Source organism: Anabrus simplex, chromosome 1 (genome assembly GCF_040414725.1).
Source record: "Anabrus simplex isolate iqAnaSimp1 chromosome 1, ASM4041472v1, whole genome shotgun sequence".
NCBI lineage: Eukaryota > Metazoa > Arthropoda > Insecta > Orthoptera > Tettigoniidae > Anabrus > Anabrus simplex.
This window is the reverse complement of record NC_090265.1, coordinates 1,137,448,770-1,137,460,993: the sequence shown is the minus strand read 5'-3', so window position 1 is coordinate 1,137,460,993 and position 12,224 is coordinate 1,137,448,770. Positions and strand designations below refer to the sequence as shown.

Genomic DNA, 12,224 nt, shown 5'->3' with positions numbered 1-12,224 from the left:
ATTAATTTTTTGTCAAAAAAAAGTGTGAGTTATATGCGAGGAAATACGGCATATTAGTTACTTGATTAGAACTTACCCAAATGCTGCCGCTTGCCATGTGGAGATGACAGGCAACACATAGCAACCCTACGGATCATGTGAGCTGACAACAACTGTCTAATAGTCTGTCCCTGATCACCAGAATAATTCATGCGTACATTCTCAAATGCTCCTTCTTGAGAACCAAGAGTGGGCACCTGCAACAAAAGAAAAAAAAATAGATCCATTCTAAAGGGAATTCACAAACAAAGTACAAAAAAAGTTTGGAATAGCGACAGCATTCAAAGAATTTCAAGAGAAGTTAAACTTTTTCACCAAGCAATGCAGTTTCATCACTTTCTTTGCAGCACTTTGTCACCTACAATTTAATAAACAGTGGAGCCTGCTTAGCACATTCTTGTGTAGATCAAAATAATATGAGATACTAATTACTTTTACGGTTTTCGGAGACACCGAGGTGCCAGAATTTAGTCCCGCAGGAGTTCTTTAACGTAACAGTAAATCTACCGATACCAGGGTGACGTATTTGAGCACCTTCAACCACCAGACTGACCCAGGATCGAACCTGCTAAGTTGGGGTCAGAAGGCCAGAGCCTCAATTGTCTGAGCTACTCAGCTCGGCATAGTCATAATGATCATAAATTTACGTCAGAACTGGCTTTCAGAAATGTAAACAAACATGAGAATATTTTACATAACCACTGAAATTAGTGATGAATGCTGCAGTTTCTCGAGAAGTATGCCATTGCTATTTCATTTCAGTACCTAGTATTAAAATTGAGCGATTGTTTACTTCAGACTTTACTTTTAACAAATTAACAGCTGCTATCAGCCATGTTATTTATTCAATTATTACAAAAACTATTCTCCCTTTTGTTATAAACTTGCAAATTCATTTACACAAGTCAGAGTCCTGAGTTAACAAACAATGTTCGATTGCATTCAATATAAACCAAGACCACGGAGTTGGTCTTGTATAAATGCTGCAGTCTACAAATATCAATGATGGCAAGAACAACATGCAAAATAACTTGCAATAACAGATAAATCTGTGAAAGGGTTCTCATAACTAGGGCCCGGATATTTTAAAAATGCATATATATACATATCTCTCTCTCTCTGTCTCTATTCGTTTAGTCGATTCCGACTCTCCGTGACCCCATGAACTAAAATACGCCAATTTATTCTGTCCTGCACTGACTCCCGAAGAATTTACAAGCTGGAATTTAGTAATTCTGTGATGCTATCAATCCATCTCATTCTTTGCCATCCTCTTCTCCTTGTGCCTTCGATCTTCCCCAGCATTAAGGTCTTTTCTAACGAACTGTGTCTTTTCATAATGTGTCCAAAGTAGCTTAGGTTTTGTTCCAGGATTAGGCCGTCCAAGGAACACTCTGGTTTTATTTGCTGTAAAACTGACCTATTTGTTCTCTTCGCAGAAGGATTTTCCTCCAACACCACAATTCAAAGGAGTCTATTCTACGGCGTTCAGCTTTTCTTGTGGTCCAGGTCTCACATCCGTACACGACAACGGGAAAAACCATAGCCCTTACTAAACAGATCTTTGTTGTTAATGTTATGTCCCTACACAAGATACTGTCAAGATTGGTCATTGCCTTTCTACCAAGCAGCAATCATCTTTTGATTTCATGGCTACAGTGACCATCAGCAGAAATCTGTGAGTCAAGATAGTTGAAAACGGAGACTACCTCCATTTTTTCTCCTCCTACATGCCATGAACTGACAGGTATAATTGCCATAATTTTTGTTTTCTTGACATTCAACATTAGTCCAGCCTTTGAACTTTCTTCTTTCACTTTCAGTAATAGGGTTTTTATGTCTTCTTCCTTTTCCGCCATCAGAATAGTATCATGCATATGTGCACATGCAAATGCATATTTTGAAAGTGCATATACAGATATATTTTTCTCTTATGTAAGATCCATTATCAAAGATTTCTGAATGAAATGAAATACTGTATCTAATGAATTCTATATGTTGTACATCCCTTGGCAACATGAGAATTCTTCCCTGATTACAGAAAGGACTTTCAGTGTCGTAATACAAGTAGACAGATGGATAACGACCCATTTCACAACAGGTATTCCCTTCTTTCTGACTTTCCTTTCTCCTTACAGTAGCCTCCCAAGGTTTGCTTGAACAAGTGCGTTCATCTGTTAACTTGCTATTCGTCTATTGCAATATTTCACCAGATTAAACTGTAAAAATGTCTAATGACAAGAGCTCTAGGTCTATTTTAATTAAACAGTGGATATAAGGCAATAGTGACCATACAAGTGACAGTGATGTAGTGTACTGTCAAGTGTGTGACAAGAGTGTAAAATGCAAGAAAAAATTTCAAACTGAACAGCATTCAAACACAACTTCACATCTCAGATTAAAAGAACAGAGTAAGAATATGCAACAGCTCCTTTTAACTGACGTGAAAACACGGTGTGAATTTGGTACATTTTCCACTGATATTTGTAAAGCTTTTGTAATCAGCATCATTCCACTACATAAACTGAATAATCGACATCTGCGCTCGTTTCTTGAAAAGTACTGTGCTAATCAAAGTATACCAGATGAACCTACCCTTACAAAGAACTATTTATTTTACTTTCACTGCACGCTTCTATCGTTGATTCGATACGATCTGACATAGTATGGAACTGTCTGGACATCGGTAGATGAAACAACCAATTTGTGTGGTCGGTACATTGCGAACTTCACAGTGAGTAAATTATGTCCGGAAGAACCCGGCAAACCTCATTTACTTTCGTGCAAAATGATAGAAAAAAAACCAACCACGCTACAGTTGCAAGATTTGTTAATGATCCCTGCGACTTCTGTGGCCTAGTGAATTGAAGAGCGATTCTTAAACAGTGCGCCTCTTAGTCACAGATGAAGTTTCGTGTATGTTGAAAGCTGGTCAGTCTCTTTGAGCATTTGTTCCAAATCTCATCCATGTCACGTTTGGTGCAAGAATTGCATTGAATTGCAGAAGAAATATGTACCCTCTTTCCATCTGTCAACAAAGTAATTTCAAGTGGAAAAGAACTGTTTGTAAGAGCACCGGCTCGTATACAGTTGTACAACACTCATCTGTCTCAAGTTTCTCCTCCACCAGCACCTGTTCTCACAAGAATGGGAACTTGGTTATCCGCAGTATCGTTCTGCCAAGGGAAATTTAATCGAGTGAAAGATGTAGTTCAAAGTCCTGATGATATCATACTGTGTGTGTTCGTGAAGTGAGGTGTGCATTTAAATCTGAAACTGTATATAAAGATATCAGTTTCATCAATGTGAATTATTCATCAATTTCGCAAGCGACTAAGGGCCTAGAAACTCGTGGTGCACTCCTACACTGATCCCTTCAGTTAATTCAAAATACCATCAGTTCTTTAAATGGTATCCATGGTGACACTGGAGAAAAAGTTAAAAAAAGAAACTCAGTGGGGTGTTTGACTCAAACCTGGGACTGAAGAAGATTGAATCCATAAACAACTATGTAAGTGGAATCAGGCAGTCTTTGCCAGAAGAATGTTCTGAGCAGTCAGTGCCAGTGTACAAGTGTTGCCCAGTTACGCCCGTCAATGTAGAACGATCATTTTCAGCGTGTAAATTAATTATGTCTGACAACGGAAAGTCATTGACCCCTGAAAACATTGAAAAACTGTTGATAACCTACTGCCATGCATCATTTTTCAAGTAATGAAACAAGTTTGTCGATTTAACATTGAGTTAAAATTAAATAATGTGTTTGGTAAGTGTATTTTGTTTAATTTTTGTGCATATTTTCAACATTTGTAGTGCATATGTGCATGCATATTTTTGGAGTTTTTAGTGCATATGTATCTGGGCCCTACTCATAACAAATATATTACGGTAGGAATTTTTGAGCAGCGTAAGAAAATAGTTACCACAGGGTTCTCATCTAATATACTGTGTGTGTATATTACAGTCAACTACAGTCAACTATTACTATTTGAAAAGAACGTACCTCTAGTTAGTTTACCTAGTTACCCACAGGTGACACCTTTATGCAATAAAAATCAATAAACTAATTTTCTAACCAAGAATTTTAAGATGAATGTTAATCATTTTTCAAGCAGCATAAGAGGGGTTCTCCAATATATCATACTGCACAGCCAACTCTCACTTTTTGAAAAGAACATATCTCTAGTTAGAAATAAACAGCTTCCACAGTGTTTACCTAGTTACCCACAGATGACATCTTTATGCAATAAAAATTAATAAACTCATTTTTCTACCAGGAATTTTGAGATGAATGTTAATCATTAATACATAAAACATCTCAAATAAGTGTACAGTTGCTGTTAAAATTTTTATAAAGAAGAAATAAATATTTATGTAATACCATCAACTGATCAGTATTTTCAAATTTCTTCTCCAAGGTATGCAATTGTTGTAGAGCCTTCTGAGCACGTTGATGACATCCGACTGGACTGTGCCTCTGACATGAGGCCTGCACGGCAGGCACCAAACACTTCACCAGCTCCAGGAGAGATGCAACCACTGAGCTGCTTGAGATGTGGGCTATTAATGAATCTTTACTGCCTTCTGTAATTTTAAAATAAATTTGCAATGTAAGTTAAAGCCAAAGAGATGACTCGCATGTATACAGACAGCAAGATATCCACACAAAGAAATGTGTAACTAGCACTAGCAGCAACAATCATGAGAAGAAAATAGTTAAAATATCCTGAAGTGTTTCAAATATTAAATCAAGTAAGATATTGTATGATAATTATTTTGTAATTAATTGTATTAAATGGTATGTTATATAAGCATAAGAATGGGCTGCAAGATTTTCTAGAATGAATTAGTTTTGGGAAAAGAAGAAATTATAGTAAAACCTAATTAATTCCAAGTCACTGGGACGAAAAATCTGACTTCAATTTACGTGATTTCGAATTAATCACAATTCGTAATTCAGAAGTGCCAACCCTTGCTGCGTTACAAAATATTCTAAGGCCCGTTACTGCATGCAGTTAACCTTGATTCACAGTTTAAACCTTTCAAATACCATGAAAAAAAAAAAAAAAACTATTTCCAAAATGCATCCAAGAAGGTAAATTTAGAGTATTCAAATAAGGCACTTGGATAACTCTCTGACAAACATAACCTCTTGTAACGAAAGAAAGAAAGAAAGAAAGAAAGAAAAAAGCACGATTCAAAGACCAGGAGAAATCTATGCTGGCTCCCATGTGCAAGAGCTTTATTCGTTGGATTACTGTACTGTATGCATTTTAGATGCCCTGTGCCTGTACTTGCACAGAAAGTACCCGATGCCCTTAAAACATCGTGGCTAATCAACTTTTCCTATGACGAGGGGAGACACTTCCTTCTGCATGACAACACAATACAGTCACTCTATTCTTGCACAATTTCCCGCCATAGCACTTCTCTCGTACTTCAGAAATGTTAACACTTGCCATGTCACAAAGTATTCTAAGATCCATTAATGCAATGCAATCACCTTAATTCACAGTTTAAACCTTTCAAATGCCTTGGAAAAAAATATTTCTAAAATGTATCCAACAAGATGCATTTACAATGTTCAAATAATGCACTTGGATAAATCACTGACAAACATAACCTCACGCAACGAAAGACAAAAAAAAAAAAAAATCACACGATTCAAAGGTGAGGATAAATTATGCTGGTTCCCCTGTGCAAATGCATTATTTTTTGGATTACTCTACCGTTTGCATTTTTAGATGCTTTGTACTTGCTTGGAAAGTGTCCAACGCCCTTAAAACATTGTGGCTTATCGAACTTTACTATGACGAGGGGAGGAATTCTCTTGCTTCCGTGTGTATTGCAACACAGTATAATGACCCCCACCCTTGTACGATTTCCAGGCTGGCACTTTCTCCTTTAAAACCATAAGACCGTTTGGGCTCGGCAATAAAAGAAAGCAATGCAATTTCATCGACAGTGACAATATTATTCGGTGCCTACAAATTGATTATATGAGCTACACTTTTTTGTCAACTGTCGGCATCACCAGTGTTCGCAGATTCTGTTTCTCCGCACACTGCTTGCTGTGTGATATTGCGGCATTCCTTAAAAATGCTGAACACAAAAGAATTCCGATTTCACTCAAACTTAGCAATTATGAAGCACACTGTAGACACCGAAGTGTGTGAAAGTGCAGAAAGCTACCCTTGCACGTTCCGGAAGACGCGTTCTATCATGACGAGGATACATTTTGAATTTAAATTACTCTGTAACATACTATTGTTTTAAAATGTAAAGGCAGTTTCGAATTAAAAGTCTGAATTTCGGTAATGGGGCCGACATTGTACTTTGAATTACGAATTATCCGTATTTCGAATTAAACAAAATAACATGCAAAACCGTATCTAATGTTTCTGGGAATGAGAGCTTCTTCGAATTAGATGGGATTTTGAATTAACTGATTTTGAATTATTGAGGTTTTACTGTATCAAGTTTTAAAACATGAACTTATTTTTTTGATGAACTTATTTTTTTTAGATTTCATTGTATAAGGTTTATTCTGGTGCTCCAATGTGGGCGTAAACATTGTAAATAAATAAATGGTAGTAACATTAAAAAACTTCATTTGTATGTATACATTCCCCAAAAACCAAAATTGAATCACAGATGAATGTATACTTGGAGTCTGTATCCTCACATTGCATACAGATAAGGATTCTCAACTCTTTGCATAAATTCTTAATTCTTGTAAAAATATTTACTAATTTTTAGATTTTGATCAAAATATTACCCTATATGAGAATTTTTACATAAACAAGTTTGTATAATAAAAAATCACAATATACAAGGATTAGTGAATATTCAGAAGGTGGTGGTGGTGGTGGTGATTATTGTTTTAAGAGGAATCGCAACTAGGCAACCATCCTCTATATAACACTAATCAGACAGAGAAATGAAAGGGATTCGACACTTCAAAAAATGAAGGTATTTGCCAAAGAAAGATAAGGGACACAAGGGACGTGAAAATCGAAGACTCTCTAGGCCACAAATGCTTTAATAGCATCGGGGTCAGAAAGGAAAAGAGTTGACCAAGGGAGGTTGGATAGGATAGATGAAAGTGAAAAGCCTGGCACAAATTAGTGGAAGCAGTGCCAGGACTCAGCTGAGGGCCCTGTGATAGCCAACCCACACTCCCAAGTTAAGAGCCCCTGGGGCCCCTTGTAGTGTCCTCTTATGACAGGCGTGGGTGTTATTTTACTCTGCCCCACCCACAGGGGGGTGAATATTCAAATTCAACTTGCAAGAAATATAATAATATATCCTTGAAATATAGCCCACCTACTGGCCGTGATCAATAAAGCATCAGGTCTTTATGATCACATGTTTAGCTGGTTTGAGTCCCACTGACAGAGAAAAAAAAAATTCACCAACATAATGTTGTTCGGCAAGGTAGGAGAGTAATACCAATGTAGTTGGTCCAATGTTGGACATTATAAATTTTCCAGCTAACCCATTCCTGGTTGCCAGCGTTTCACCCCAGTATGTTAAATTGGGCTCATTAGTTGGAGGTCGTGATATACAATTCCTAATCACCAGATTGTGTGCCAAAAGCCTGGATTTTATTTCAAACCTCTCCACAATGCTCATATGTAGTGAGGGCATATGACACTTTTAATGGAAATTCATCCATCAGATGATGTTAAGCCTTGAGCAGACCCTTTTGTGAAAGATGAGGAGGGGGAACCAAAGGTTATGCAGTTATCGGGAAACTACAAAAACTAATCACGGCATCTTAACTGAAGCATATGAGATATAATAAAGAGACAATTTGCCACTGCCCTCCTCACTGGGTCAGCAAGTGGTACTGCAGCAGGACAAGCCCTATGAGTGCACCTTTCACGACACTCAGACACACTATTAGTCATGCTCAAAATGTCATTATTCGGAAGCACTCACACCTCGGCAGCTACTCTAGACCTATCAAGATGGCTCTTCAATGATTGTTGATGCCCGCCCTCCTGATGAAGCTGGGAAGCAGAAATGAGTTTGGCGGGAGCTGAGAAGGATGCAGAAGAAAAGGAACTGATGAGGAGGGAGCCTAACTATTTGTTGATGGCAGTGTATGAAGATATGGAGATTGTCCTCCTCTTTCTGCTGTACACACACACACAGAGAGAGAGAGAGAGAGTGAGAGTGAGCACCCCCTGCCTCTACATTCGGCCTATTTTGAGTTCCTTTTCTTGTTCCTCCCCTCCATATATGACTTGATTTGACACTTGTCTGTTCGTTTCCAATACTGAATATAAAATTCTATTGGTACACTTTTCCCCTTTTGTGTTTGTGCTATGGTCCTTATCTTTCACTGCCTGTATTTGTTTTTATGTTATAATTCTTCCACTTTCCTGTACAAATCCATTTTCTTCTAATCCTACACTTCCTGCATCAGCAAAGGGACACGAGTTGGTCGTCATCTGGTGAAGCCTATGCGGTGCAGTTGCCTCCTTACAGTCCAAGATCTCTTAAGTTATATGTACCTACTTGTAAGTCACTGCCCCAGGAAAAGAGAAAGAAGTTCAGATAGATAGATAGATAGATAGATAGATAGATAGATAGATAGATAGATAGATAGATAGATAGATAGATAGATAGACAGACAGACAGACAGAGACACCTACCCAACTGTTTAGCAAGTGCTGCCAGCCGCTGTCTGTCACGTGTACCCCGCTCTGTACCACTATCTACATTTACAGGTGAGGAAGGACGGCGTCTCAATGAGCTGGGAAGCATCTGCTCCATTGAAAATGTAGCCGGGCTAGCAGTGGGGACAGCCTGCCCAGTATGTTGCTCAGTGGAGGTCTGTGGACTACGTTTCACTAATGCCTGAAACACCATAAACAAACAATTCTTAAATGCATATCTCTTCTATTATTGCCACATCTTAGTTCACCTGGGTCATGTTGCTTCATTACATCAGTCTATACATTAATATAAAAAAAATCAGCATTGAGATACTTACTGTTCTAAAGGAATAATAATCATTTACCATGAAAAATGTTCTATTTTCTAGGTTATAAAATAGTGATCTGGTAGCCAATTAGCATTTTTAAGCTTTCTAGGATAGTATTAACCATAAAATTACCATGCGAAATGTTATCCAGAGAGTAAAAACTACAGTAAATACCATAAAATAATTTGGGGTTTTTTTCAAAAAACTGTTAATATACCAAAATACTATTCAACCTCCTCACAATATATAAATTTCTAATTAACGATTAAGAAGAACATGTCATTACAGTACAATTTTTACCATATTTCTCGGAATTCAAGACAACCCTGAATGAAAGACCACCCCTGCTTTTCCTTTCAAAAAATTTACTCAGGCTTAAAAAGGGCTTTGTGAAATCATAATTTTATTTATAACAAATTTCAAATTTAATTGGGGAAAAAATAAACATAGGCTACAGAATAATTAATGTTATTGGCTTTACGTCCCACGGATTTCGGAGACCCCAAGTTGCCGGAATTTAGTCCCGCAGGAGTTCTTTCATGTGCCAGTAAATCTATCAACACGAGGCTGGCGTATTTTTGCACCTGCAAATACCATCGGATTAGCCAGGATCATACGTGCCAAGTTGATGTCAGAAGGCCAGCGCCTCAACCATCTGAGCCACTCAGCCTGGCCAATAAACATACAGAAGTATCATGTAAATCCTACCTAATTCCCTAATCATTTTTATTATAGGTACCTGATACTGCCTTTGAATGTTCGGCAAATTCTTCTTCGCGAGCCCGCATCTCATGTTATGGCCATTTCGACCTTGCATTTTTCACGCATATACCTCACAACTTCATGTTCGACTTGTTTAAAGTGTCCTTGTTGCAGGCCAATCAATGCCTTTCTTGTACAGAACATTTTTAGACTACCCCACAGCATCAAAAAAATTGGTTTTAGTTATGTTGTATTTTCTTGCGCCTGCACAATTATTCTTCATTTCTGCTTGTTTAATAAGCATTAACTTAAAACTGGCATCATAATAGCAAAGAGAGCTTGTTGAAAATTTGCCGGCAATACCTGTTGCAGTTGTGTCTACAATACGACAATCCATCACAAAAATATTCCTGGTGTATATAAAACTGTTACTTTTACTAACCATCAAGTAAAACCGACTGCCGTTAGATGCACGTCTCGCTTCAGCGGCTAGCGATATATAAAAAGGACACTGAAAGTCAACGAGTTTCGTGCGCTGAGGTATGGCCCGTCTGCCCTTGCATTTTTCGTGCACATACCTCACAATTTCATCTTCGACTTCCTTAAACCGTCCTTGCTATGGACCACTGAATGAAATTTCTTTTAACACGGTATACATTGTTAAGCTATCTTTGTCTTCACACTAACATCGAATATTTGCTTTAGATATGCCGTATTTTCTTAAGCTGCACCATGGTTATGTAGACTAATCGTATCCACGAATTGTCATAATATTTGTCCCAAATGGAATGTAATATTCATATTACTCAAATAAAGTGTAAAATCTGCAGTAAATTAAGAAATAGTATGAAATATTTTACCTGCAGGGAATAATATGGATACATTACTTTACTACTTTACAACTATTTTTTTCTGCTACGTCACAGCGCTTCCGTATGTGTTTTGTTTGTCTAACACTTTCAAGTGTGATGTCTTTGCTCACCGACGTCGTTTGAATTAATTAGGTGTTGTTTTATTCATGTTGCTCATTCATTTTGTGCCCTAACTCATTCATTAAATAATATATTTATTGGTTCAGGGATCATACTATTTTCCTTTCAACAAACAAGTAATATATCTATTGGTCAAGGGATCATGCTATTTTGCTGTTTGAACTGCCCGCACTAGTCATATGAACAAAGATAATGACAATTCACAGACATAGCACTCCCATTTGTCGGTGCAAGCCCTGGACCTCAAGAAAGAAACAAAAGACGATACGAGCAGCGGAATACAACATAAAGGAGTCCTGCCTACGGCCTGTAAATACTGTACAGGAATGCATTAGACCTGGCACCTTATAGTTATAAATCTTTAATCATTAAAGAATAGCTGAGTTGTAACATCGGAAACAGTTGTACGAAGGAATGTTCTAGTCTCTACTGCTCCGTGCAAGTGTGAGGGAGACAGAGAGAGAGGTGAACAAGGTCAAGTGACGTCAGCGCCACATGTTTTTCACCTCCTCTATGGGAAAATTCCAGAAATTATGTAACTTCTAAACGGATTAACATATAAAAATGAGACATACACCAGTGTGTAACCCATAATTCAAATGCATTATGATAAAAATTTGAGATCAGTCCATGTATTAGTTTAGAAGATATAGCAAGTAGAAATTTGGCATACGTAACCACTCATCTATCGCTTGACACGGTAAACTCACTTCCAGCGGGGTATACATAGGTCAACAACTTGAGAGGGATAGTCAGTTGAAATGTGCAACTCAATCATGACTGAAGGTCATGCTGCTCTCTCACGTTGCGTGAGATACGATTAAGTCGTATTATAAGACTTTGAATTTCATTGTGGAAGATCGTAATAAGTGGAAAACTTCAACCGCGTCGTGAACATGTTGAATATTATAAAGTACTATAAAACTGAATTTCGCCGTGTAAGACTTACGAATTTCTTGAACAAGTGATCTCGTGATATTGACTGTGTATTTAGGTAGAACTGAGAATACAAGTGTTTAATTTGCCAGTTAACAGCCTTATGGACTTTGTTAGTTCATTGTATATTTGAACTCTGTCGTGATCACGTACAGTGATAAGCATATTAGGGAAAAAGTGCGTGATAAATTAAACTGATGACTAGTGACAATTTCATGAGTTCTGAGACATGTTTCTCGTCTATAGTTACGATTATGAACTATTTTAAGTATTATTCCAATCAAATATTCAGTGATTGATAGAACTGAGTGTAGTCAATTTTCACGTATTTTCTTGAATATTTGACCAGTGTCGTGAATGAAGGACTGAATATTAAGGGCATTTTATGGTGATATTAGGTAATACGAACCCTTATCATGAAAACTCACAAATAAAATCCACTTAAGCAGTGAATGCCAGAATTCTAGAGACTGTTGTAGAAGTTGTGTTAATTGCATTTACTAGTGAATTTAATGGACTGCGACACTCGTTCTAATGCTGAATTTAAAACATAATTTGTG

General features: G+C 37.4%; 1 protein-coding gene across 1 annotated transcript in view; it reads right to left on the bottom strand.

Moving 5' to 3' along the window:
* poe (E3 ubiquitin-protein ligase-like protein poe) overlaps positions 1 to 12,224 on the bottom strand; it is a 797,274-nt gene that overhangs the window by 436,965 nt on the left and 348,085 nt on the right. Inside the window, exons 30-32 of the mRNA XM_067137373.2 lie at positions 8,703 to 8,907; positions 4,421 to 4,623; positions 77 to 236 (exon numbers count right to left, since the gene is read on the bottom strand). Of these exons, the coding sequence (XP_066993474.2) occupies positions 77 to 236; positions 4,421 to 4,623; positions 8,703 to 8,907 (568 nt within the window). The remainder of the gene's footprint in view (positions 1 to 76; positions 237 to 4,420; positions 4,624 to 8,702; positions 8,908 to 12,224) is intronic.